Below are 26,437 nucleotides of genomic sequence, written 5' to 3'. Positions count from 1 at the left end.
CAATAAAAAAGAAGCAATATATAATACATAAGAAAACCAAAAGAAAGAAGAACAAAGAAAGACAAAAAATGGACACCAAGTATCGAACTTGCAACCTTCTAAAACTGTAGTGTTGATCTAACAACCACACCAACCAACCGTCAATGTTAAAAATAGTTCAAAAACTAAATTGATCCATTTCGATGCCAAATTTAGCCTAATTAAGATTAGCGAATGATGACCTAGTACTATTAACATTTCTCTCTGAAGATGTGAAAGATTTGTATTATCTTTCCCATCTGTACCCCTCTACGTATTACATATATGCACCTCAGATTCCTCGCCGCCATGCCGTACATCTTAGACGGAATTATGGAACGACGATGCCGCTGCCCTGCCTCTGCCAGTTTGCATCGATCAGTACCGGCTCCGTTGGCCTGGGTAGCAGCTTCGTCTGCACATGCGCTTCCCCGAGCCTCGCGGGACGGTGTTGACGACGGGCGTGGCGCGCGTGAAGAAACCAAGAAAGTCTCCTCACTCCGAGGCGCGCGCGCGCGCGGTAAATATGTCCCGCCGCGCTGCACATCGGTGATTGGCCAAAATGTCGAGGAGCATCTTCAGAAACCGTTGGGGTCAAAAAATTTAGCAATGCTGAATTGGACCAGGCGTCGCGTGCGATGATCATTGCTTAAACCCTGCTTAAATCTTCCCGGGTCGGCCGGTCAGCTCCCCGCATGAGCTCTACCAGAAAGTCAACCATTTCCAGATCAACCAACATATCACACCATATGAATCGAGATACAGCCTAGCAGGTAATTAAACTATGATGACTCCCCTTAATTTCTTTTGACAAATTAGCAGCAAATCTGAGTCGAGGTGGAGCACACGCCCGGTAGGATATCAGTTTACCGAGATCTAGCCAGCCTATAGCTAGCTCGTCTCCCCTTGCTTTCACACAGCAAAGAAAGCAAATCTAAACTTAAGCTCTCCGTCTAGTAGCTAACGAAGCTTCTCTCGTCAGTCTCTCGTGCACGCTGCAAGCACGTGCACGGCCGGCTTCGGGCTTCTCCAAAACGCTTATATACGTACGAGCACTCGCGTAGCCTTCTAGCAACCTTGTCTTCCCAAACGAGGTTCTCCCTCCCGTCGGCAAGGCTGGCATTCTATTCCTCGCTAGCTTGCCTTGCCACGCGCATATCACATTTGCCATTGCTAGCTAGCTTAGACAGCAATGGCGCCATTGCCTTGTACCGAGAAGCTCCGCTGCTTGTGGGCGCCGCTTCTTCTATGGCTGGCGTTCCTCCTCCTGGCCGTTGAACTGGGCACGGCGGACATCTACAAGGACATCGAGCTCGTGTGGGGCGCGAGCCGCACCTACTTCTTCATGGACGGCGACAGCGAGTCGCTGGCGCTGTCCCTCGACAAGTCCACGGGCTCCTGCTTCAAGTCCAAGGCCATGTACCTCTACGCCCAAATCGACCTCGACATCAAGCTCATCGAGGGCGACTCCGCCGGCACCGTCTGCACCGTCTACGTAAGAGATCTCCCGATCCATCATCATCGATCCTAGTTACTGCAGCCATTAATTTGCATCTACTACGATCTACTAGTAGATTAATCGGCTTAGTTATCTCTGCTTCAAGTCAAAGGAAATGCAGTACTACTAGGTCTGTGTTGAGTTGACTTTTGACACGTCGATCGAATATTTTGGTGCGTGGGCAGACGATCTCGGAAGGGCCGTGGGAGATCCACGACGAGATCGACCTGGAGTTCCTCGGCAACGCCACCGGCGAGCCTTACACGCTCCACACCAACGTCTTCGCCAACGGCGTCGGCGGCCGCGAGCAGCAGTTCCAGCTCTGGTTCGACCCCAGCGCCGACTACCACACCTACTCCATCATCTGGAACCCCAAGCACATCCTGTAAGCACACTATAAATCAAAGCAGACACTGAATACATTCATGAAATCCAGAGTAGTCAATTAGATTTTACATTCGAAATGTGGCGTGTGTGTTTGCAGGATCCAGGTGGACGGGGTGACGATCAGGGACTTCAAGAACAACGAGGCGCACGGGGTGGCGTTCCCAAAGTGGCAGCAGATGAGGGTGTACGGGAGCCTGTGGAACGCGGACGACTGGGCGACGCAGGGCGGGCGTGTCAAGACGGACTGGTCCAAGTCGCCTTTTGTCTCCTACTACCGCAACTACAACGTCACCTGGTGCCAGCCGTCGGCCGGCGTGGACTGGTGCGGCAACGAGCCGGCCGGGTCCAGGCACTTCGACCTGGACCAGAAGGCGATGTCCGACCTGGCCTGGGTCAGGCAGAGGTACATGACCTACAACTACTGCTCCGATTACGACAGGTTCAACGCGTCCACGCTCCCCAAAGAGTGCTCGCTGCCGTGAAGATGTAATAAGATTGGAGCCATAGCCTCATAATAGGACATTGCATCGATCGGTCGAATGTTGAGTTCGATCCATTGGTTATTTTTGTACATCGGAAGAAACAGGTACGGGCTTGCGTATGATTCTTTCATTGGATTATTTCTGATGATTCTGGCTGGGCTGATCTGTCTGGCCTCCCCTTCCTTCTCGGACCAGTTGTATGATTGTATCAAGATTTTGGTAGGACAGACACACAGAGCGAAATTTTCTTTTCTTTTTGCTGAGATCCATCGAGTCTCAAACTGTTCTGAAATAAGGCAATCTTTATACTAGTACATCACTGGCACTAACATAGCCTCTGCACGCGTTAATTACACAGTTACAGTTTACATCGGAAGAAACAGGTACGGGCTTGCGTGTGATTCTTTCATTGGAGTACTTATATCACTGGCACTACCATAGTCTCTGACCTCTGTACGCGTTAACTACACAGTTACAGTTTACAAACAAGAGAAATTAAGCTTACAGTATCCTCTGAGATGTACATAAAACAAGGAATCAGAGAAGGCTGGCCATGGCCAAGCGGTCGATGCCGCACTCGGCGGGCACCCCCCGGGGAAAAACCTTCCAGGGGTCATCGCAGTAGTCCATCACCATGTAGTTGTCGCGCGCCCACGCCAGCGCGCGCTGCCCTTCGGGGCCGAGCCGCCGCGTCATCCATGGCGCCGCCGCCGCGGAGCAGGAGGACGAGGAGACGCAGGCGGTGGACGCGTCGTAGGCGCCGTAGGAGGCGACGAATGGCGCGTGAGACCAGTCGGTCTTGACCCGCCCGCCCATGGTCACCCAGGACTCGCCGTCCCAGATGGACGCGCGCGCCTTCATCGCCTGCGTGCTCAGGTAAGGCACGCCCTGGAGCTCGTGGTTCTTGAACACCCGCACCGGCACGCCGTCCACCGAGAAACTGAAAAACAGAGTATCGGAAACACACACTCACACTGTCACACACACAGTAATCTACTGTCAAAAAATTCTACTGCCTGTACATGGTGGTGAGACGACGCCGGAGATCCGTTGCGTTAATTCAGTGCATGGATGCATGGGCCAACGCCCAACTGGCTAGCTTGCCTACATCTGGTTCTGTTAATCTACTGTCTAGCACTAGTATTGTATTTCCTGTGATTCGATTCAGATGTTGGAAACCTTCTAGGCAGAATCTTAGTATACTATGTACTCCATTTCACTTGGCGTACTATTATTGGCTCCTTCACAAATCACCATTTTGTTTAGAGGCTAAGTTGACACAGGCTTTCACCTGCAGGCTTCTCATGTAGGCATGTGCGTGCTCGATCTAAAACAACTGCAGTTCCAAAAAAAATAAATCGTCCATGTGCTAATGCCTCGAAATATGAGGACGCGGCTAATTAAGCGCTCCTCCTCCAGCAACGTTAGAATGATTTGACTCTATATATTGAGAAAACTATCCCATCCTCCAGATCCAGTAAACAAAGCAAGTTGCTGTTCAAGTCTTTCTTCCTGTTTAGGCTCCAAACCGACAGGGAATGATTCATAAAAGATGACTGTTTTGGAGTTGCAGAGGGTTTTAATTCTTAATCAGTTTACCTTAGCTATTTATTGATTTTCAGAAGAAGCAAGTTTATTACTCCATCTCTTTTGTTCCACCCCTTTTTTTAGATTAGTTCATTTTAGGTAGTATTTCCTTATAGCAGTTAACAAAATTTAGAAGGGACGGCCGCATGAGTACATGACGAGCCAGGGGTGGTCTGGCAAAGTCTATTTATTTGTTTTTTCAATACATAAATTTTGTTTTGAAATTCATGAACATTTATTTTCAAACACATGAGCATTTTTTTGGTGATATTCATGATAATTCTTTGGAAATACATTAACGATTTTAAAATATATTAGCATTTGCTTTGAAACATGTTTTTAATGAAACGTCCTACTAACATTCTTTTGAAGTACATCAGCATTTCCTAAAAATTACAATTTTTTATAATAGAATATTCTGAACATTCAGTCGTAGGAAACATGCTAGTTAAAACAGATATGAGGTGTTTTCTTTGAGGCCACACTTTTATGAATCCTAGATGGTGTTTTCTTTGAGACCACAATTGTATGTTTTCTAGTATAGTTATAGCATTTTTAGGATTTTTTAGCGAAATACTATTTCCGTTTCATAAAGATTGGCACGGATTTGCACAAATCTAGTTAAAAAAGAGAGAATGCCTCGTTTTTTTAGCGAACAGGGCGCAGTTATAGCTTAGCTTTCCCATCGAAATAGGCCGGCCCAGCTTCTTTTTCCGTTTTTCTTTCACCGGAATTCCCAATGCTTGCTCGTCTCCTCCTTGCAGTGGGCCCGCCCATTGAACGAGCTTTTTTATTCTGTAAATCATGCATCTATTTGTTCCATCACATGTTCGTGACACAGAGGGCGTATGATGTATCCTATATAAAAATTGCGTCTCCTCAAAAAAAAAAATATAAATTGCGATATTCCCCTAAAAAAATTGCGATATTGGTGCATGCGTGTGAATAGTGAGCCAATGTATTCCCGAAAATAAAATAAAAAAATAGGCGAGCCATGTATTAACCGACACACGTACATGATATTGAGAGGGTTCCAGAGGATGGTGTAGTTGTGGAAATCCGCCGTGGGATCGAACCACAGGAAGAAGCGCTGCTCCCGTCTCCCACCCCCCTGCGCGTACACGTTGGTCTGCATCAAGTAGGGCTCGCCGCTGACGTTGCCCAGGAACTCGAAGTCGATCTCGTCGTGCCCGTCTCCCTCCCACATCGGATAATCCTTCGAACTCAGCTACACACGTATGCACGCAATAAGTATAACACGTAAAGAAGTTCAAAGAAGCTAGCTCTTGTACGTAATATTTTGAGTACTAATTGGGCATAGATAGCGAGGGCTTACGTAGAAGGTGGTGACGGTGCCGGCCGAGTCGCCGGGGACGAGCTTCATCTGCATGGTGAACTCGCCGAAGAGGAAGGCGTCCTTGGACTGGAACCCGGAGCCGGAGACGTTGTCGAGGGTGAGCTTCACCAGCCGCCCGCCGTCGATGACCGCGACGCGCCGTTCAGGGTGCGGGTCTTCGCCCCACACCACCTCGAAGTCCTCGTAGAAACTGCCGCCCGCGGCATCCGCGCTCGTCGCCAAGGATGCAACGACCATGATCGCGGCTGCGACGAGAGACCACCTGATCGATCATGCGAAGTTAATTTCTGTATCATTGAATATACGTGATTTGCGTTTTAAGATTCGAAACGAATGGTAAGAAAATAATAAAATGAAATATAGATATTAATCGAACGATTATGATTCGTTCCTTAAAAATCACGCCCCTGTTAAACCTTATCCTTACGTACGTGTATGGGGTGGCCCGCTTGATTAGAAACACACGCAACCGGCCGGCCGGCCGGCTACCCATACAACAAAATTGTAGTTTGGAGTTGGACTTTGTGAAGCTTGTGAGATCACGCCCAGTTTAATTACGCGTCGACGTCGGATTTTAGTTAACAAAATTGGTAACTGGACGTAAGGATAAGGCTTGGAGTTGGACTTTGTGAAGCTTGTGAGATCACGCCCAGTTTAATTACGCGTCGACGTCGGATTTTAGTTAACAAAATTGGTAACTGGACGTAAGGATAAGGCTTGGAGTTGGACTTTGTGAAGCTTGTGAGATCACGCCTAGCTAGCTACACGTATTATTGTACTATTGCAGCACAGCTCGGGTTGGGATGCCGTGTGATTAACGACAAAAAAAAAATACCGGCCTGCGCTATCCGCACGAATTGGCCAGTTTTTGTGTCCGAGTTAGACAAATGCTTAATAACAAGGGTCGCTGTGTCGAGTTAATTAACAAATGCATGCGTAAGAACGTCAACCGGCTAAGCTCGACACGTTAGTCCCCGACTATATGTTAAACTATCGGTATGAGTTTGTAATGCAAAAGTGACATCACTGTAGTTATACAGAAAACTATTTTCTAACTAATGGTATAATAATCGCTCCGTGTGTAAGAATTCTCAAACCCAGGTAATCTTGTTCTTGTTTCACTTGACCATAACAACAATTGAGCAAAGAAAACAAAAGGTGGTCGATGGTCTAGTTTTCAGATCGGGGCAGAGATATACAACTTACAATAAACGTCGTGGGATCCAACCTGACGACCAGATAATTTTTTCCAGAAAATTAACGCACTAACACATGCTATTGATTAACTTTCAGTGTAAACAAAACACATGTTGAGAGAAACATTGAAGAAAACAAAATCTGCAGCGAATGGTAGATTCACCTTTCGATCTCGCAGGAGACGATATATTTTCAAAGCAAAATTCGTCTTCTTGTTTCTCAATAGGTAAATCGGTTGAATTTGAATATTTGAAACGGTAGATACATCTTGTGACAACCTTGCCCACAAATTTCAGGTTATTTTGTAACATTTTGGTTGTACTAAAGTACACATGAATTCAAATAAACTTCAACTTTTGGTCACAATTCCTCAATTTTGGTTAGATATTATTATTATTTTTTGATACTTTGGCCGAAATGATGAAAAAATTACTGAAATTAATTCAGTGAATTTCCATCCTGGCCAAAATATTTTTGAAACCTTCTCGCAAAAAAAGAAAAAAGAAAAATTGAGCCACAGCCATGGTTATCAGTTTGGTTTTGGGAGAAGGCATGCATGGTATACCGTATACGTACCTTCTGTTCGAGCAGTTGCATCGGCTGCCTCTGGTGTTGGCCTCGGAGTGCTTGTCCGTGCAGAGCTTCCTCTTTTGCCCAGACAGAGGTGGCTTACGGGCGGGGAGCAGGCTCGGGCCCTTGGAGACTCTCCCTTCGGCCTCGCCGGCAGTGGGCAGCGACTCGAAGGGGCCGTGGCGGAAGAGGTGAGCGCAGGGCTGGGCCATGAGGTCCACGGCCATGGTTGCCAGAGTTCGTCTGTGCCCGTGCAGATATTGGCTTGGACTCTTGGTTGTGTTCTGTACCGTGTTTGGTCGAGACTCAAGAGTCGGAGGTGTTGCCAGGTCCTTTATAGGTAACCAAGGGCTGCTTCGTGCGTGGGAACTGTTAGCGTATACTACCACGCATATTTGGCTCATTGCAATTTCAGAAGTGTTGCAAAACGCTTTGTGATCTCTCTGCAATGATCGAAAAAGGATGGCACGATCGTTAATTTTTTTTTATTATATCATAATTATGTCGTTACCATATAAGATGATGGCCGACAGTAATATTTCTTTTGTATTGCACGATGACTATGATACGGATCGATGGCAGGAAGCATAACTTTGAAATACTCCTAGATTTTTAGCATTTATTTTCCCATATATTTGACATCGCAGTAGCCGCGGCCGGCGCGCGGGCACCTCCAAAATGCCGGCGTGCGCGCCGAGCAGGCGCCACGACCCCTGTTGTTTGCGGTTGGGTCTGATTAGTTTATGACTATTGGTGATCTCTCCGGCCGGCGGCCGTCCCGCTTGTTCTGTGAAAACGTGGTACTCTAGTTTGCTTTGCATGCGAGAGTAGTGCACATACACGCATGCACGTTTACCCGCGCCGGAGCGCACGCAGCCAATCTGTTGTCGATCTGCTTTGGGTTCTGCTTCCGCGCGAGTTTGCTTTGCATGCGAACCACGCGCGCGGTGCATCTGTGAGGTGAAAACAGGTGTTCCGAAATTGTTCGTCCTATCTTTATGAAACGGAAGGAGTAGTAACAAAACATTTATGATTAGCATTGTCTCAGCATCGTCTGTACGTATGCTCCAATGACACGAGCCGGCCGGGTACGGATTACAAAGTTTACAACTATATACGTGAGAATATATGTACACGGTGCACGTCACGTTTCAGCGTCGCGACCGAGCAGAGCAGGAATCGGTATTAACCAAACCAAAACACCGCCATGGACCGACGAGATCCGCCCTGGATGACACGTGTACATGGCCATGGCCGGTCGACGGGGAACAATTAACAACGATCAGCCAATCAATCAGACTCGGCGGTCGATGTCGCACTCGGCGGGCCGGCCCAGGTGCCAGGGGTCGTCGCAGTAGTCCATCACCATGTACTTCTCCCTGGCCCACGCCACCGCGCGCTCCCCGTCGGGCCCAAGCCGCCGCGCCATCCACGACGAAGTCTCCTCCTCCGCGGCGCCGTCGCAGTCAGATCCGCCGCCTTCGTCGCTGGTCTCCGCCGCCGGCGAGGAGACGCAGGCGGTGGCGGAGTATGCCCCGTAGGCTGCGACGAAGGGCGCGTGGGACCAGTCCGTCTTGACCCGCCCGCCCATGGTCACCCAGGTGTCGTCGTTCCAGATGGTCGCGTGCACCTTCATCGCCTGCCCGCTCAGGTACGGCACGCCGTGGCGCTCGTGGTTCCTGAACACCCGCACCGCCACGCCGTCCACCGAGAAACTGAAACACAGGATTTTCATTTTTCAAGCAAAACGAAGATAACACACAATGTTAGGCTCTGTTTGGTGGGATCCAGGAGACTCGCTGTGATTTGGAGAGAAATTTTAAGAAGTCAGTAGGAGTGCATGAACGAGCCAACTGGCTTTGGTTATTAAATTTCCCCGCGATTCGATTCAGATGTTTGGGACCGTTTTGGCAGAATCTAGCATGCATTTGACTTGGCGTGCTAGTATTGGCTCCTATCCTAGACGTTCTTGTTTAGAGGCTACGTTGACACACGTTAAACTCTGCAGGCTTCTCATGTGGCTCCTCACGTTAACTTAGTTGGTGCATGTGCTCATGTCTCGAAATATGCGGATGCGGCTAATTAAGCACTCTTCTCCGGAGAAGCGTTAGAATGATTTGACTGTATATATAGTCTCCACAAAACTATGTCATCTCCTAGAATCCTAGAACCAGTAAAAGAAGTACGGGTAAGTTGCTGTTCGATTCTCCAGATTTTTATGCTCCAAACCGACAGTGAAGGTTCTTATAGCATGATTGTTTCCTTAGTAAATGTCACATTTCTATTATCTACTACCTCCGTTTCATAATTCTTATCTCAAATTTGTCCAAAATGGATGTATCTAGGTACATGTAATATTTCGACAAGAATTATGAAACGGAGGAGGTATTATTTATTTTGATGAAATCTGGAGCTGAGCTCCTTTAATTGATTTTTTAGCAAAAAGTTTGTTTTTCCTACTAATTCTTATTTTGAGTATTTTTTTTCTTGAAATCTTGTTTTAAAATAGCAAAACTGTTTTATATTCCCTACTTTTTTTAGGAGTGCAACATGTTTCTTTAGCGCAATCGGCAAAAATAAAAATCAAGAACAGGCCTAACAAAAGCCCAATAATTTGGCCAGAAAAGCCTTATGCGCGAAGGCCTAACAAAAGCCCAGTAATCTGGCCCGTCATGGGTTCTGCTCGTGAGGTAAACACTAAACTAGTGGGGCGACTGTAATTTTGTTCTTTCGTGTATGGTCTCCGTGTGCTTGTCTGCAATTCACGTCTTCTTCTTTCCAGCTATTAGCGTTGCCCATCAACACAAGGTTAGATATGATACGGAACCGAGCAACAATACGATACAGATGCGTGTGCATGCACGGCGGACACGTTAGTTGCTTAACTAACACGTACTGTACGTACTTACATGATGTTGAGAGGGTTCCAGAGGATGGTGTAGTTGTGGAAATCCGCCGTGGGGTCGAACCACAGGTAGAACCGCTGCTCCCGGTTCCCCACACCCCGCGCGAACACGTTGGTCTGCATCACGTACGGCTCCCCGCTGACGTTCCCCAGGAACTCGAAGTCGATCTCGTCGTGCCCGTCCCCCTCCGCCGTCGGATCCTTCGATGTTAACTGCATGCAAAAAGATCACGCAACAGCAAATTAAGCAACGCAGATCAGTCAGTCAAAACACTCATATCCAGCGCGACAAACCAGTATGTAGTGGAGTACTTTCAGTTCTACGTGTGCAAGTTTCTCGTATTTTGCGTGCCGGCATGCATGATCTTTGAAGGAAATGTGTAATTAAGTTCGAGGTGTGGTCTTACGTAGAAGGTGGTGACGGTGCCGGCGGAGTCGCCGGGCACGAGCTTCATGGGCATGGTGAACTCGCCGAAGAGGAAGGCGTCCTTGGACTGGAACCCGGAGCCGCCGGAGACGTTGTTGAGGGTGAGCGTCACGACTCGCCCGCCGTCGAGGACCTCCACGCGCCGCCCGGGGTCAGGGTCGTCGCCCCACGCCACCACGAAGTTCTCGTAGAAATTGCCGCCGCCGGCGGCCGCGCTCGAGCACGTCGCCAAGCATGCAATGGCAATCGCCGCTGTGGCCACGGCCACGGCCGGCGCCGATAGGAGAGACGACCTGGCCATGTTGTACACGCAGTATATATACGTTCTAATCGATCTAGCTAGAGAGTGTGCTTGGTTTTGATGCTGGCACGAGGAATCGTTGAAGGAAAATGCACGGGCGTTGTGCTTTGCTTTTATACTGTCGAACCGTAGCTCTGAGAGGCCTGCATACGTGCCCGGCCGGCCGGCGGGCCCCTTGTGGACGTCTGACGAGTCACGCAGGGTAACGTAATGTACGTGCGCACTTCTAGTTGCCGTGGCACCGCGCCTGCTCATGTCGATCGATCGAGTTTCTTGATCGGAGACAAGTAATAAGACGTAATACGTGTGGCTAGCTATCCACACGTACGTACAACTATTCCTAGTTTATGTGTCGGCGGAATTAATTAACAAATTCTTTCTTTTTAATTAGACCGGTCGCTGTTAAATCTAACACATGTAAGGATAAGGTTAGGAGGACTTTCAGAACTTTCTGAATCATGCCTACATGGCTGGATGGGTCATGGGTGTACGTAGCTCGCTAGTTATGATATTGTATTTGTTTATAATTATAAGATGTGATGTCTTCTTCAATTGCGGCAGAACAAGATCTTTATGAAAAGAAGTACTAGTAATCCAGAGTTTCACAATCGACCAAGATTAGCTGTGAACTCGGTTTGGTGGACGGTTAAATTCAAGGAAATATCTGTGCACCCACTTACTGGTAGTACTACGTAGTAGCAAGAGTTTCATAGCTAGGGAGTAGTTTTCTTTCTCAGTAATGGTCAACAGTAGTTTTGCCAACTGAATATAGGTCAAAGTTAGCAAAATGCGTACGGTTATTTTTCAGTAATGGTCGACACTACATTGGAAGTTGAACGGATTTGATGGTTCTGGGTAATGGGGGTAGTCTTTTTCTTTTGCGTGTGCGCGGGGAACTCGGGTGGGGGTTGAATAACAGACTTTCAATCTGAACTTGTACACATAGCCAAAGCAGTAAACTTTCGGGGAAAAAAAACGTCGACGAGAAGTCATGGCCAATTATAGTACTGTAACTAATTTGAACTGCATATTGCACGTCGACTGCTCCGTACGTGTGTTCGACTTTCAAGTATCTGAGAGAGTGTTCGCTCTCACTTGGCCACTTTTCGATTGATCAATGCTAAATGGACGGCGTACGTCGGAATCGGAAAGGAGTCATCATCGTCGGTTGTGAAATATCCACACGGAAGTATGCTCTAGGTCGCGAGATTCTTCCTAGTTGTCAAATTGGATTCTCGAGACGGCCGGTCGGTCGCCACCTAGCTAGAGGCTAGAGCCCGCTAGAGTCCGTGCTTTGAACAGTACTCACAGGCTACGTTGTTGTCCACAGGATGGAGAGCACGTATACGTTTGGTGTTTGGTCAAACACTGACACGCCATATGGTTTTGGTTGGCCGACCATATTATTTTTTTAGAATGGTTGGCCGACTATATTGCAAGATTAGCAGAGTTGCAATATCACGAACCGGAGGGGCCTGAGACATGCATGATCCATTACGGAAGTTGAAGTTGAAGTTGTCAAATTGAGTCCAGAAAACTGCCGCGGCCAAGCTTCCAACCATTGTATGCGTACGTGGAGTATTTATCGGTTCTTCTTCTTTCTCTGTGTTCTTATTTGACGCTTGATTTGTCGTGAACGTTTAGGCTAGCTGAAGAAATAACCTTCATCTTCTTAGCGAGGACCGATCGATCCCCACATCAAACCCGATGGGGAATGGATACGGGATGGGAACGAGAAGTCACTTCGTGGTGGGGAGCAGAACCTTTGCCATCCCTAGTTGCATCAAGTTAACTGAAACTGCGTTGAGTTCGTACAAAAAAAAACTTGTAGTACGGGCCGGTCTGTCCACCCCACTTGTTTTTCCCTCCCGGACCGGAGCCCATCTTTGTTGTTTTTAGGGGGACCGGAGCCCATCTGTGTTCCCCCTTTTCTTCTTCTTGGGCCGCACCCCCTTCCTCATTCTGTTCTGGCCCATCTCGCTGCCGAGCGCCCTAGACCCCCTCCCCTCGCTCGTCTTCCTCCTCGCGCGAGCGCCATCCCGCTGCCGAGCGCCACCCCAGCGGCCCAGCCCCCTCGATCGTCTTCCTCCTCGCGCGAGCGCCGCCACCGCCGGTTGGTATCCCCTTCGACTCTCTCGCTCCCGACCGTTTCTCCTCGCATCACCCCACGAACCAATTCCCCTGGTCAGTAAAGTTCTTGCTCTCCATCTTGGGCAGGAAAAATGGCTGAGCACCTCTTCGAGGATATCTTCGTCGTCAACAGGATCGATCCTGATGGAAAGAAGTTCGACAGAGGTAAATTCTCTCTGGCAGTTTCGCATGATGAATTTTGAGCCCTGCATCAGGCTTTGCTGTGCAAACTCACGCTGCTCATGTATATCTCTTGTTGTTGTAACTACTAAACCTGTTAACAATTAAACCTCTCCATTTTGTAGTGCACTAAGCAGATGTTTAGAACTGCTAATGCTTAAATCGCTGCTATACTTGTACAACTTAGTTGATACAGATGTTTATTGAACCAAATGTTTTCCTTATCATACTCGTGTGCAGTTAATCGCATTGAGGCTCGCAGTGAGCAATTTCATATGTACATGCAGTTAGATGTCGCTACCTACGTCTATCCAATGCATGCTGGTGACAAATTCACCATGGTTTTAGCTCCTACGCTGAATCTGGATGGAACTCCAGACACTGGCTACTATACACAGGTGATGTGACTTGCTCTTCGTACAAGCTGATCTTGGAATAATATGTCAAATGCATTACCTGAATATGAGTCTCAGAATGTGTCAAAGTTGCCCAAACGTTGTCCTTGTTTCACTTGGGCTTTTATTTACGTGATGAATATTTGTGCAGAAACCTTACATTATACTATTTCTTGCAGGCTGGTAGGAAAACACTTGCTGACAAGTATGACTATGTCATGCATGGGAAGCTTTACAAGATCTCAGAGGATAGTTCTGGCGGTCAAGCTGCTAAAGTGTATGACTTCTCTAAACTTTAGATTACTGAATTTGTACACATTTTTTATCTAGTAGGATTAATTATTTGATATGTTTTGTATATGATATGCGCTTTAGCTTGAGACTGGTTTCTTACCTTTTATTACTGATGAAGAATTTGTCCTATAAACATGCTGCTGAAGTACATTATTTATTTTCTTTTTTTTGAGCTTTGAAGTACATTATTTCGAAAATACAGAATAATTATCTTCTGCGTCATTTAATATGACAATCCCTAATACCAACTTCATTATCTTTTTTTGACGATTTAGTGCACTAGTACACCTAATTATCTAAGGCCCTAGTGCACCCCATATGTCGCCCTGATTTTCTCTCGAAGCAAATGCTATTCAAGATGAAACATTGCCATGGTCTGTTTGGAAGGCTGGTTGGTGAGTTTGGTTTTACACATTTGGTATTCCTTATGTATAGTTTGTACAAAGGAGAATAGTTTTTTTTTTACAGGAAGGAGATTAGGTCTTAAATCCTTGCAAGTGCAGTCCATTTTCTTATAGATGGAGTAACATTACTTGATATTATGTAGATGGCCTTTTCTTAGAAGGAGATTAGGTCTTAAAACATTCCTTTTTGAACCACATGTATGCTGGGCTAGTTGTGTTATGTGAATCACACGGTACAGTGTAAGCACAGTTTATATGTATAGAATGAATTTCAGAGTGCCTATTTGTACATCGGCAACGTACACCTACTGTCTGCTACAGTACATGTTATCCTACAATAGTTGTCAACCAAGTTCTTTGAGCAATGCACCTTGTGCAGCATTCTAATGAATTTAGCATTTCAGGGAGACTTATGCATCTTTTGGTGGCCTCCTCATGTTGCTCAAAGGTGATCCTTCAAGTGCTGCTAACCTTGAGCTGGACCAACGGCTATTTCTCCTCATGCGAAAGGTGTAAATGTATATCATGTACTGGACACTCGAGGCTATGCTGAGCATGTGCTCTTTTCATTACTACTCGTTATCCGCCCTTAACTCTCTGGGTGGTAATATAACTCGAGGGCACAATGACTCCTGTGTAGTATCGGCCCTACTAGGATTACCTGCTTCACAAATCATTTACTGGTCCCTAATTCTTGTTCCACTGGAGCAAATGAAGCACGTTATTAGCAAATGTTATTGTAGTTTTGCGTCGTCTGTTGCTTTTGAAAGTTATCAGGTCTGATTTTGGTACTAAATCTGGGACAAGTATTATGCGAGTTTCACATGTCAGGTCTGATTATGGGCCAAAGCCCACGACTCCTCTGCTTGTATATCTCTATAACGAATTATTGGTCCAATGGAATGAATGATAGGCCTAGGCCCATGTTTCCGAAACGACACTTGACCTGTAACTGTAGGCTAAATTTTTCGGAAACTAACTTTAGGGTCATACACCCGAGAAGCGGGGCCTATATCGCACGAGTTCCGTCGCAATTTGCCGTTCTGGGCCCATGTTTAAGGCCAGTACCCGTGATAACGGTATCCAAGAACCTTCTTTCTGTGACTCCGTCAGGGGCAGCAGCAGACCGGGATTCAACAGTCAGCACTGTGGAGCCAATCAATGTGTTCGATGATTTCGATCAACCTTATAATCTATTCTCAGACTCGTGGTCAGCAACTTGACACGAGATCCACTCGGGAGAAAAGCCAAGCTGGCCGGAACAGTGGAACAGTGGATCAATCAGCTGATATGACGAGCTCGGCATCAATCGGCCACTGTTGGGTCAGAGAATAATGCAGTCTCGGTCTGTCGATTCCAAACGGGTTTTGCGTTGCCTGAACGGTCATGTCCCGTTCCGACGCACATGCCCGACGCCTCTCTTGCTCCCGTGCTGCTACTGTGCTGCGTTCTCTGTCGCTCTCGCCGAACAGAAATCGAAGGGAAAAGCCGGGAAACCTCGTGAGATCGACGGCTCTGGTGCCAGCCAGCCCCGGAGGAAATTGTGTACAGGATGGATCGGTGGACTTAATTTGGTGCTGATGTGTCGAATTCTGGCTGGGTGCATGGAAGATTGGAGGTGGAGCCACGAATAATTTCGTCGACCTGCTGATCTAAATGAGAGGTGATATTTTGATTTTTGCGAGTGAGATGTCATGTGTGTCTGGCCACACGAGTTATCCACATGCATGTCGTGGGCGGTGCGTTAGTGCTACGACTTCTTGGAAGTTAAAATCGGTTGATCTTTCAACTCCGTGTGCGTTGAACGGGCAATGCTTTGACATATTACAAGCGAGCTGTATATAAAAATGAATGTCATCATTTTGTCTCGCGAGGAAAATAAGTAAAACTTGTGATCATTGCGAGAATGTCCACGGTGAGTACATGCAATCTGGCAAACTTAAGAGATACAAAAGGCAGGCCGGCTTCCTTATGGGTCACTGTCGGCCAATCTGCCTAAGATGCCAGGTCAAGTTCGGCTTGCCGAATCAACAAGAATAGCAACGATCCAACGATTTCCAACCTCAACATGCACGTGCCACCGCTAAGCGAGTTAGGAACCCCTTTACATCTTCCTTTCTTACAGCACATTGACGTAGAAATATCTTCTCTTTCAAACCGTAGGAAATGTCCTTTTCCCTCAGAAATGTCAACCGCAGAACGGTACACGTACGTTCGACGCTAACCCACGATTAAAAATTGTCAACCACACAGAAGGCTTTGCGAAAAGTCAACACGAACCCGATCTCCCAACCGCTTCCGCCGCTTTGGGGGTTCCGTGGCTGCCGGGCGGACGCGCGCTCCATAGCAAAGCAAAGCAAAGCCTTTTTCAAGCGCCCACGCGGCTCTCGTGGCCAGTAGTGCAAATGTCAAAGCTCGATATAGATACTTCTTCAATTCGAGCCTACTAGATCGATCTCGATCCTGTCCGATCCAACTAATTAACTACCAACTAGCTGGACCGAGCCGACCGATTAGTTGAGAAACGGGTTAGTAGTAGTAATGCTTAAGAAGGGTTTTGCTCAATGTCGACAATGGAAAACGTACTCTGGTTGCTTGCTTCTAGCTTCTAGAAAGGGACGGGTAGAGGTGAGTTTATTGGCGAGCCGATCGTTTTGGTTGGGAGGACAAATAATCGTGTGGTGGCAGCAGCTAGCTGCATGCACAGGGGTTAACAAAGCTGGATGCACGATTAGGTTTGACCTGTCACTTTAAACAAGCCCCCGCAATGATTGGTGTCATTTAAAGAAGAAGGTGGAGTCAACTGATGCGGGTCGATCTTTGTCTGACTTCTTTAATACGGAGTAGTACCACTTGTCCAACGGTTTTCTTTTGATTTTTTCCCGATAAATCCCCACAAATCGGGGATGAAATGGAACGTGTAGGATAGGATCGGTCTTGATTTGTATTAAGTTATTTGATTCAAATACGAATGTAATCGAGTAGGAGTAACCTTTATTCTCGGCCGAGACCTTGGACACTAACCAAGAGAGCTAAATTTAAGAAAGAATCCTTGAGAAACGATCATGCATGCCTCTAACATTTGAGTATAGGAGCAGAGATTCCAAACGTAGCAAAAATGTGACACGAAGTTTACAGTGATTTGAAGCTTTCAGTCAACAAAGAAAGTAACACGTGACATAAAGGAAAGCTGCCGCGCCTTCGGTTCTCACGCCTTTGCTGAGCTCCTTCAAGCCGAGCTCGCTACGTGACATCGCGGGCCCCTGAGTCCATGACCCAACGGTCAAAAACATTGCATCGGACGGACCAGCTCAGTCAGGCTGCTCAGCTCACTCCTTGATCGATCAGGCGGCCCCATATGCATCATGCAAAAGTCGGCTATACTTGTCTTCGTAACCACGTCTGGCGTTTTCTAAGCTAGATAGATTCTGTGCCCCTCTCCCCGATGACTTTTTTCTTTCTTTCACTTGGACCTATTCTATCGCTACGACTGAGCTCCCTTCCCGCTCGTCGATCCCGTCCGGCCGGCCGGCCCTCGCTCCCGTCTTTCTAGAAAGAGAGAACTGCTTTCGCGAAGCAAAAGTAAACTCAGCGACCGTCTTGCAAGAGTTGCTCGGTTTATTAATTTGTTGTTTCGGAATGATGGCACGCGAATGATCGAGGGAGATGCTACCAGAGTCAAGATCCTTGGGAATGGACGCCACGCATCTAGGTACAGGATGGAATCGTTGAAAGCAATGCTGCTCTCGTTTTGACGAAACGTGCGATCTAATTTTCGGGCCGTGAGGCACAGCAATAGTGCAGCGTTCGCTTTGAGAACAAATGGTGAAGAGGATGAGCTCCAAATGGAGCAGATGCATCATGTCATGCCGCGGCCTTGCCAACCGGCACGTACTACGTGAGATGAGGAAGATCTTCGCGAAATACTAGAGTGAAGGTAGGTGGGTGCGTCTCGTATTTTGGGGGAATATCTTTCAACGTGCACGCAGATGCTGTTCTAGCATGTCGTGCAGTGCGTACTGTTTTTTTCATTTTTAAGATGCACAGTTATGCAGACCAATCCAAATCAAAAAAGAAAATTTATACAGACCAAACATAATACTCCGGCATGCACGCAACTTCAAGTTGACCCATTTTCACTCTGGCCGAAACATACACTTCAGTCCTACTGGGCCCACCACTCGATGTCTGCAAAATGCTCGGGCTGGAGTTTGGAATTAATGCCTTTTCTTTTCTTTTTTTCGCTCAAAATAAAAGGATATATTATAACCCGAGAATTTGAAAGTACAACGACAAATTGATTCTTGAGCTCCCATCACATGACGCTATGTACTCGTTGTTGCCAAATTGATTTTAATTTACATCTCTACTAAATGCTACACTGGCCTAGTGGGAAACTTGATGGAGTAAAACTCGTAAACCTCAACACCTTTCTCTGGAGGAATTTTTACTTGGTTCCTCGAATTTCAAATTTGTCCTTGTATTTTTTGGATGAACTAGGTACATTCGACTTGAGCATTGACGATTGGGGCGTGGCTAGTCTACCGATAACCGCATCTTTCGAAAATTTGTCCTTCTTAAATTCGTAGTCGGATTTGCAGATTTCTAAGCAGAACATTCAATTTATTCAACTTCCATTTTGTTCCAACATTCACTTTTTTGAAAGAACTTTCAGTATTTCAGCTTTTAGCCTTTTTAAAGAACTTTCAGTTTTTCTCATATTCCAATTTTCATATAACTTCCTCTCTTTTTTAAAGGAACGTTAGCAATTTGTAGAACTTCTGGATATTAATAACTTTCATATTTTAAGATCTGCTTCCACAAAATTTGAAAGACCATTCTATTTTTTTAAATAGCATTAGCGAGATATGTAGTTGCGGCACGGTTGCTCGAGACTGAAAGGCCAACATGGTCGATGTCGTGTTGCACTCACAAGAAAAAGATAAGTGGAAGAGAGTGGACATATGGGACGGTGTTGGAAGGAGATAAGGAAGAGTGTGAGAGGGGCGGTGCGGGGTGGGGGTGGAGAGATGACGAGTGGACTGCATGTTTCACGATCCCCGCTGAAAATATATCTTGCCAATATTGCGTCAACATATCATTATTTTTCTCTGGCAAGTTGTTAGTGTAATTCTTGGTGTCAAAAAGTTAACCTGGATACTTCCTTTTACGCAAATTATATGAATCTAATAATTGATGGTCTTAGGTAATGAATGTCTTGGTGTTGCTCGATCTAGGAGGATGAGCGACGAAGGGGGCACATCAAAAATAGACAGGGATGACTGATCTCGTCGGCAACGAGAAAGAAAGGACGACATGCCAGTAGTGGATCTAAGATTTATAGGACAGTGCAACTGGATAAGCTTATTTTTACAATATAAGAAAATAACCACCCTTTACATAATCCTCTATATCTAAGTAGGGGCAACCCACTACCTGATTTTCCTGGATTCTCGTGCAGCCACGTCACCTTTTTTTTTCCAGCGCACGTTGATGCGTTGATCTCTTCGTGGACGGTTCCCCAATGCCAGCGCTATGGCCCGTAGGGCCTTTTCTCCAGCCACGGCCCATCTCCAACCTGAACCCCTTCCCTGGCCCATCTCCTCCCGAGCGCTGCCCGCCCAGCCCAGCCCGACTGCTCAACGTCTCTTCTTCCTTCTTCGAGCGTTCCAAACGCATCCAGATGCAGAGAAGAACAACCGACGTCGCCTCGAATCTCATTGAATCGACTGTTTCTTGCAAAATAAAGACCAGGAAATTAATCTCTTGGCTCTACGAACTGATTCAGGCCACCAGTCACCGCAAATCAATCCTCATTTGCAACTAATGTGCCCCGAATGCCAATCGTCGGAATCCAACTCTCGAATCTTCTTCCGTGGTCTATAAAACCAACTTTAGATCGCGTCATCTCAAGCCCTTCTTGCGCTCTCTCAAATCCCTCTTCTAATTTCACTTGATAGCGATAGTAGAGTCCGAGTTCATAGCCAGAGTCCCTCTCCCTATTGAACTCCTCCGTAATCCATGTCATGCAGAACAATTTAATGGAGGCAGCAGCACCAAGCCCTTGCGCTTCTGAATTCGGCTCCATTGCCATCTTGCTCCGCCATAGTAGGTTTGCGTTCATGTTTTCACCTATCCACAAGAAAGTCTTTGATTTTTCAGATTGTGCTATGCCTCCAACGTGTTCGACGTTTTGCCTGTAAGGGCCAGTCCTTCTTCATTGGTGCACAGCTGGTGCTTCCATCACATGCTTCATATGTCTCTTGCTACTCGGGTTTGTACTCATCTTTTACTTTTCTTATTTACTCCGTCGCCTCGAATCTCATTGAATCGACTGTTTCTTACATTGTATGGGCAGATGTTTTTCCTATTTGATACTCTTACTGCTCGCATCAAGCTCCCAGCTTCGAATTTTATTACAGTTCTCATCTTCTGAATATTGGTACTTAAATTGGATGAGCATATATGTGCACACCATGAAATTTCTGACCAATGCAATATTTAAATGCCATAGTGAAAAAAAAATCTTTTGGCTGGGAGCCATCATCTTCAGACCTGTAGAGGGGCTAACAGGCTAAGAACCATAATATTTGGAGGTCTCGCAAAAGTCAACAGACTGCTTATCTGAATTTTCATTTGTAATATCAAGATTGACTACAACAAGTTTGATTCATACATGCTTTGTTTATTTTGTATTTTTAATTAATGCAGCGTGAGATTTCTTGGAGGTCAAGGTTGCATTCCGTAAATTGAATACGAAGCATTTATTAGTCCAAACCGTATCTTCATATTGAAATCAGTATTCTTTCAATTTTTTTGCTTATGCAGATTACTGTTTAGAATACACATCAATGCTAAGATATGAGTGTCCTCTTAATACTGATTCTTTGTAAGTTTGTGCTTAAGTTTATTTGTTTCGCATTTTCAAATTTATGTTGTACGTTGGTACCAAAATGTATTTGCTCGACATTTCATATGAGTACTGATAAATTTGATGGTATTTCTTTCTCTATGACTCATGTATTTTGTGCATCTTTCCCAACCTGTTCGCAGAAAACAGTAGTACAGCATCAACGCGCGGGGTATTATAAAAAAAATACATATGCAATACAACCGTGCTTCATCGTTGTCCTTGTTTCAATTTATTGTAAAATTTGTGAAGAAATCAAACGATACACTCATATATGCACAACTTGAAACTTTATTTTCATGGATATTTTTATACGACAAATTTCTTAATGCATAAATATTTTTGTATGATGTATTTCTTTTCCTTAGAGACTCTTCCTATAAAAGAATGTGTGTGTTATAACTATTAATTATCAGTTGTTAATTGTTGTCCGGTGAGAACGCATCACGTTGAAAGAAAAACCAATTATTTTTCATGAAGTAGTGCAAGGACTTTCACTCCGCAAAAGTATAATTCTGCCACCTGTCATATTATTACAAGATAAGCACAATAGCACTAGCAGAATAAATAATCTGCAAAATACTTCTTTTTTACTTTCGAGGATATGACAAATAATTCAACTCCTGATCACCCAGAGATATGCCAGCTCTCACAGACAGTCCGTCAACGGGCTAAACAAAGAGAAATGAGGAGGTGGTGCGAAAGTTCTCATAGCCGGCGTGCAAATGGCTCAAGCAATTTAATCAACGGAAAAAATAAAATAAAAATACAATATCCCAAAGGTATGGGTGCCTGCCTGGGGAAAAGAAATAATGCTCCTTTTTATCGTGGCCTACTTTTTTAGTTTAAAATAGAAATGCACACATCATTGTACCCAGGACACCACCTCTCGCCATAGTTGACTTTGAAGCGAAGACACAAGACACATATGCATATGATATTTCCCTCTGTCTGTGATGCTAGCAATAAAGGCTTAGAAAAACTGATTTATTCTTATCCCCAAAGTCCACTATCTCGTGGGTCATGGCCAAGAAGATGTCATCATCACACCGCATTGGGGCTTTTTTGCAAAGAAGTCCTCTAACTACTAGGGCTCGTATGCTAGGAGACATTCGATTTCGACGAAGATATGGAAGGGCAGATGCGATCTTCTGTTTGACAGAAAAGGACAACTCAAGCTGCAGTAGATTTTTTTTTGCGCAATTGTAGTAGGTAATTAATTTCTATGCAAATAAAATCAGCAAATCACACTAGCACAACGGTAACATTTGACCTCTTATGGTAGATTAGTTGGCGACAAGTGGAACATTTCCTTTTACAATATGGAAGGACAGATACTTCATAATAAAATTAACGCCTAAAATTAATCATTGACAAAATTGGTAGGGTAAAATGCCCAGATAGACGATGAATAAGGTGGAAATGAAGCAAGCTGCTTCACGAGCATTTTTTAAATCGCGTCAATACCCTTTCTAAAGATTTCATTAACAATTATGTCATAGTCTATTTATCCTCATAGAGCATAAATTTCCGAACGACCTTTCGGACATATCACGAAGTAACAAAACAATAAATGTTCATTCTTGCACTGATCTTTTCACACGAACTTGTCGCCCTTGGCGAGTAAGAACTCACACGAGACCTAACTAAAGCAGTTTATGAAAGGAAATGCACACGCAAAAGTATTTAATCCAAACGACTTAGCGTCGCCGAATGAGTAGGACGGACTTGGAGAGTTGTTTGTAATAAACATTCAACCCATATAACATCAAGTATTCGAGACCATTTGGAAGCTGCTTTTCACAACAGCGTGAAACTACAGTTAGATCTCACACTCAACAACAGAATGGCAGCACTACTGTTTATGTAAAAGAAACAGCGTGGTGCCACTTTGCTAAAGAAGGACAGGCGGGGAGCACATCTCTAATTCCGAGGGAATCCAAGGAGCTATCGCAAAAGGCCACAACCGCTCATTGACTCGTATCTTCTCCTCTTCTCCTCCTCACCCCATTTCCACCTATAAAGGCAGCTATCGCCTCCGGCCACACCTCCAACTCCCAACCAAACCCAGAAGGAAAGAGCGCAACCAAGAGCCCAAGATCTGCACACGAGGACAGGCGCGAGCTCCTCCGGGCAACCATGGCCGTGGACCTCATGGGCTGCTTCGCCCCGCGCCGCGCCGACGACCAGCTCGCCATCCAGGAGGCGGCCGCCGCCGGCCTCCGCAGCCTGGAGCTCCTCGTCTCGTCCCTCTCCGCCGCGCCTTCTTCCAAGGCGGCGCATCCTCAACAGCAGCAGCAGCAGCCGTTCGGGGAGATCGCCGACCAGGCCGTCTCCAAGTTCCGCAAGGTGATCTCCATCCTCGACCGCACCGGCCACGCCCGCTTCCGCCGCGGGCCCGTCGAGTCGCCGCCTCACGCTCCGGTCGTCTCTGCCCCTCCCCCGCCTCCGCCGCCGCAGGCTGCCCCTGTGGCTACCGTCGTCGCGCCGGTGGTTGTCGCGCCGCAGCCGCAGCCGCAGAGCCTGACGCTCGACTTCACCAAGCCGAACCTGACCATGTCGGCCGCAACCTCCGTGACCTCCACCTCCTTCTTCTCGTCCGTGACCGCCGGCGAGGGGAGCGTCTCCAAGGGCCGGAGCCTGGGCAAGCCGCCGCTGTCCGGGCACAAGAGGAAGCCCTGCGCCGGCGCGCACTCCGAGGCCAACACCACCGGCAGCCGATGCCACTGCTCCAAGAGAAGGTAAAACCCGTCTCTCAGTTTCCTTTTTAACAAAGTTCCTCGCTCCGAAGAAAATTTTCTAACTGTGGATTGTTCGCTATCGTTTCTGCAGAAAGAACCGCGTGAAGACGACGATCAGAGTGCCGGCGGTGAGCTCCAAGATCGCCGACATCCCGGCGGACGAGTTCTCGTGGAGGAAGTACGGCCAGAAGCCCATCAAGGGATCCCCTTACCCACGGTAAATTAAATTCCTTCCCCGATCTATCATCACCCACATACAAGATTTCGTCGAATAATCTCGTCATGTGCAAAGAATCCGATCTGATGGTTTCTTCTTCTGAATGAACAGGGGATACTACAAGTGCAGCACAGTAAGAGGGTGCCCGGCGAGGAAGCACGTGGAGCGCGCCACCGACGACCCGGCGATGCTGGTGGTGACGTACGAGGGCGAGCACCGCCACTCGCCGGTGCCCCTGGGTGCGCCGTCGCCGATGCCGCCCATGTCCGCCGCCGCTTCCGGCGTAGCTAGTCTTTCTGCCGGCAACGGGCATGCCTAACCTAATTAGTCTCGGTTCTTTTTTTCCCCTTTTGAGTGGCTTCGATCTCAAATCTGATGATGTTGCGCCTGTAAAGAAATTCAGACTGTAGAAAGAGGGAGACGGAAAAAAAACTTTGATGCCAGAGAGATTTTACTACTGCGCTTCCTCCTGCTCCGTTCTCCATTACCCGTGTCCATGATAGATACTGCTACTCTACCTAACATCGGAATTTCGTGACGAACGCCATAGGAAACCGTCTGATTTTACTAAGAACGCGAGTAAACTTTGCGTCACGGCTGGATTGGTACCAGTAGTATTGTTTTACATCAGCCGTAGTATGAGCTTGACGTCGAAATTCAACGCGGATCTGGTAAGTGGGGGGTGGGTGATTGTCGTCGTTGGCTCCGTTTACTGTTGTTAATCACGACGGCCCCGGGGAAATACTTTGACCCGATTGATTACAATACAGTGGAGTAGTACAATGCGCCCATCACGTCGTCTACTCTTCTTCCTGAATACAGTACTAATAAAATTAAAAAAAAGGGAGCGGAGAAAACAACAAGAAGTCATACATACGGGGCCGTATAAACAAGCGCAATAATTCGTGGTCGTTTGTCGCGTGGCGCCCCCCTTGCGTTGTGCCTGTGCAGAGGTCAAGGCTCCTCCGTTTCGGGTCGGGTCAGCACCCGAATCGATTTGGGTTCTATGCCTTTACTCTAGGATCTCTATCGTCTTGATGGTGGTGGGGCCCACGTGATTGGATGGGTTTCCCGGTCAAAGGTAGCGGGTGAGGGGTCACTTTCCAGGCTGTGCTCCCGGCAGTTGACCGCACACCGCGTCTCATCTCCGCTGCTCATCACAGCCCTGCCAACGGTCCAACGGAGAGCAGGAGCATTTCAGTTTTTTCTCTTCCTCTTCCGCTCTTTATCTGTTGTTTGTTTTTTTTTGTTTAAAGCGAGTGCGTGGTGGGGCCCAGCGACTGACTAAAGGTGGAGCCAAACGATGGAGTCACTGGAGTGTGGGTCGCCATGGATGGACGATGGAATCATGGATGGAGCTATTCAGCTGTAGCTCGCCGCTTTCGTTTCAACTCCTCGGTTTGCTCGCCGCGTCAGCCAGCCTTCTCTTTTTCCTTGTTGTTTTCTGGAGGAGCCGAGCTCCCACTCGTTGACCTGCGGTGCCGTGTGATGCCGTGCGTTAGTAGAGTCTTTGCTTACGAGCTACGTCTGTCTAATCTGTCCCTCCCCACATAACACGCTTAATCTTCAGTGCTATAGATAGGAGTACCACCGCTAGATTCGATCGCTCGACGTGCTATCTTGATATGAGTTCTTGGATTTAGACATGACACCGGCGACGGCGAGTGTGAAAATGAACCAAGAGCGAAGTAGATCTACATGGTCAAGCAAAGAATTCTACCTAGCGCCTAATTGATCTAGCTGGAATTATTATGCTTAGTTTAGTTTACACCCACTGGCCTCGACGGTCGACGCAGCAGAAAGGAACAAACTCGATGCAAGTTGTTTATAGAAGCCAGGCCAGGCCACAGCCTGCTGCTGTTAGCATATGATACTCCCTCCAGTACCCATGGTCAATTGGTGCCCACTAATTAACCCGCGCAGATCTTTCTTTATCCTTTTGTGCATAGTGGCGCCTAGACTTGTCTACGCAAACACTACTGTTGCAAGTCAATGAAGCCTAGCACTACTCCTATTGTAATTGTGACTTTGTGGGAGCTTTGCTTAGCTCGCTGTAAAACCAATTGCTGTTGCTTTTATCCCACGCGGAACGGAACGTGGCCGGTGGAGACGGGGGAGAAAGAGGAGAGAGCTGGGGACATTCTTTGCATCTAACCCCGCTTTTAGCCTAACCCACTGTCAAATCCCATTTGTTTAATGCTAGTACTAAGAAATTGTAGTCCCTTGGCTAAGCCGGTTCCCCTTCCTTGATTGGATCAACCGATGCGAGATTTTGCCTATTAGAAAAATGCAAGGATTTCTTCCCCCTTTGCTGGGTGAGCTGTCCAAGTGGACTTTGATCATCATGGACTTGGTGTGACTTAAAGCTAGAGTGTGGCTGATCATCTTTTAAGTATTGCAAGCCTAATAAGACGATGTCTCCCTGTTTTAGAAAAAA

The 26,437-nt window shown here is 46.7% G+C and overlaps 5 protein-coding genes across 6 annotated transcripts; 3 read left to right on the top strand and 2 right to left on the bottom strand.

The window, feature by feature from the left end:
* The first annotated feature begins 963 nt into the window (after window positions 1–963).
* LOC100842827 (xyloglucan endotransglucosylase/hydrolase protein 24) lies at window positions 964–2,637 on the top strand. The gene is made up of 3 exons (XM_003581568.4): window positions 964–1,513; window positions 1,702–1,901; window positions 2,001–2,637. The coding sequence occupies exons 1-3, from the start codon at window positions 1,211–1,213 to the stop codon at window positions 2,383–2,385; spliced, it is 888 nt and encodes a 295-aa protein (XP_003581616.1). The 5' UTR covers window positions 964–1,210; the 3' UTR covers window positions 2,386–2,637.
* Window positions 2,638–2,694: 57 nt separating this feature from the next.
* On the bottom strand, window positions 2,695–7,425 carry LOC100829976 (putative xyloglucan endotransglucosylase/hydrolase protein 13). 2 transcript variants are annotated; one of them, XM_003580388.3, is made up of 4 exons: window positions 7,103–7,425; window positions 5,309–5,591; window positions 4,989–5,200; window positions 2,695–3,325 (listed from the first exon to the last, which is right to left on the bottom strand). In XM_003580388.3, exons 1-4 carry the CDS (start codon window positions 7,321–7,323, stop codon window positions 2,923–2,925), a joined length of 1,119 nt encoding a protein of 372 aa, XP_003580436.1. In that variant the 5' UTR covers window positions 7,324–7,425; the 3' UTR covers window positions 2,695–2,922. The 2 variants fall into 2 exon arrangements, with proteins under 2 accessions (XP_003580436.1, XP_024312042.1); XM_024456274.1 differs by lacking the exon at window positions 7,103–7,425 and adding an exon at window positions 5,761–6,082.
* Window positions 7,426–8,107: 682 nt separating this feature from the next.
* Window positions 8,108–10,825, bottom strand: LOC100842523 (putative xyloglucan endotransglucosylase/hydrolase protein 13). The gene is made up of 3 exons (XM_003581567.4): window positions 10,409–10,825; window positions 10,006–10,214; window positions 8,108–8,811 (listed from the first exon to the last, which is right to left on the bottom strand). Exons 1-3 carry the CDS (start codon window positions 10,727–10,729, stop codon window positions 8,391–8,393), a joined length of 951 nt encoding a protein of 316 aa, XP_003581615.1. The 5' UTR covers window positions 10,730–10,825; the 3' UTR covers window positions 8,108–8,390.
* Window positions 10,826–12,936: 2,111 nt separating this feature from the next.
* On the top strand, window positions 12,937–14,944 carry LOC100842614 (DNA-directed RNA polymerases II, IV and V subunit 8B). The gene is made up of 4 exons (XM_010228951.3): window positions 12,937–13,024; window positions 13,280–13,437; window positions 13,614–13,711; window positions 14,537–14,944. Exons 1-4 carry the CDS (start codon window positions 12,952–12,954, stop codon window positions 14,646–14,648), a joined length of 441 nt encoding a protein of 146 aa, XP_010227253.2. The 5' UTR covers window positions 12,937–12,951; the 3' UTR covers window positions 14,649–14,944.
* Window positions 14,945–23,077: 8,133 nt separating this feature from the next.
* On the top strand, window positions 23,078–24,458 carry LOC100833346 (WRKY transcription factor WRKY51). Its single transcript, XM_003580399.4, has 3 exons — window positions 23,078–23,783; window positions 23,875–24,000; window positions 24,112–24,458. The coding sequence occupies exons 1-3, from the start codon at window positions 23,182–23,184 to the stop codon at window positions 24,317–24,319; spliced, it is 936 nt and encodes a 311-aa protein (XP_003580447.1). The 5' UTR covers window positions 23,078–23,181; the 3' UTR covers window positions 24,320–24,458.
* The last annotated feature ends 1,979 nt before the right edge of the window (window positions 24,459–26,437 follow it).

The sequence above is a fragment of the Brachypodium distachyon genome, chromosome 5 (genome assembly GCF_000005505.3).
Source record: "Brachypodium distachyon strain Bd21 chromosome 5, Brachypodium_distachyon_v3.0, whole genome shotgun sequence".
Lineage (NCBI taxonomy): Eukaryota > Viridiplantae > Streptophyta > Magnoliopsida > Poales > Poaceae > Brachypodium > Brachypodium distachyon.
Note: the sequence above shows the minus strand (reverse complement) of the source record. Positions and strands in the feature narration are given on the sequence as shown.

What these genes read in the sequence shown, in the direction of transcription:
- LOC100842523 (XM_003581567.4), bottom strand. Translation starts at nt 10,729, where the DNA reads ATGGCCAGGTCGTCTCTCCTATCGGCGCCGGCCGTGGCCGTGGCCACA. An exon ending in GCACCGTCACCACCTTCTAC is followed by an intron (nt 10,215 to 10,408) that starts GTAAGACCACAC and finishes TTTTGCATGCAG; the next exon opens with TTAACATCGAAGGATCCGAC. An exon ending in TGGAACCCTCTCAACATCAT is followed by an intron (nt 8,812 to 10,005) that starts GTAAGTACGTAC and finishes CCTGTGTTTCAG; the next exon opens with TTTCTCGGTGGACGGCGTGG.
- LOC100833346 (XM_003580399.4), top strand. Translation starts at nt 23,182, where the DNA reads ATGGCCGTGGACCTCATGGGCTGCTTCGCCCCGCGCCGCGCCGACGAC. An exon ending in TGCCACTGCTCCAAGAGAAG is followed by an intron (nt 23,784 to 23,874) that starts GTAAAACCCGTC and finishes TCGTTTCTGCAG; the next exon opens with AAAGAACCGCGTGAAGACGA. An exon ending in AAGGGATCCCCTTACCCACG is followed by an intron (nt 24,001 to 24,111) that starts GTAAATTAAATT and finishes CTGAATGAACAG; the next exon opens with GGGATACTACAAGTGCAGCA.
- LOC100842614 (XM_010228951.3), top strand. Translation starts at nt 12,952, where the DNA reads ATGGCTGAGCACCTCTTCGAGGATATCTTCGTCGTCAACAGGATCGAT. An exon ending in TGGAAAGAAGTTCGACAGAG is followed by an intron (nt 13,025 to 13,279) that starts GTAAATTCTCTC and finishes ACTCGTGTGCAG; the next exon opens with TTAATCGCATTGAGGCTCGC. An exon ending in ACACTGGCTACTATACACAG is followed by an intron (nt 13,438 to 13,613) that starts GTGATGTGACTT and finishes TATTTCTTGCAG; the next exon opens with GCTGGTAGGAAAACACTTGC.
- LOC100842827 (XM_003581568.4), top strand. Translation starts at nt 1,211, where the DNA reads ATGGCGCCATTGCCTTGTACCGAGAAGCTCCGCTGCTTGTGGGCGCCG. An exon ending in GCACCGTCTGCACCGTCTAC is followed by an intron (nt 1,514 to 1,701) that starts GTAAGAGATCTC and finishes GTGCGTGGGCAG; the next exon opens with ACGATCTCGGAAGGGCCGTG. An exon ending in TGGAACCCCAAGCACATCCT is followed by an intron (nt 1,902 to 2,000) that starts GTAAGCACACTA and finishes GTGTGTTTGCAG; the next exon opens with GATCCAGGTGGACGGGGTGA.
- LOC100829976 (XM_003580388.3), bottom strand. Translation starts at nt 7,323, where the DNA reads ATGGCCGTGGACCTCATGGCCCAGCCCTGCGCTCACCTCTTCCGCCAC. An exon ending in GCACCGTCACCACCTTCTAC is followed by an intron (nt 5,201 to 5,308) that starts GTAAGCCCTCGC and finishes ATACGTGTGTAG; the next exon opens with CTGAGTTCGAAGGATTATCC. An exon ending in TGGAACCCTCTCAATATCAT is followed by an intron (nt 3,326 to 4,988) that starts GTACGTGTGTCG and finishes TCTGTTTTTCAG; the next exon opens with TTTCTCGGTGGACGGCGTGC.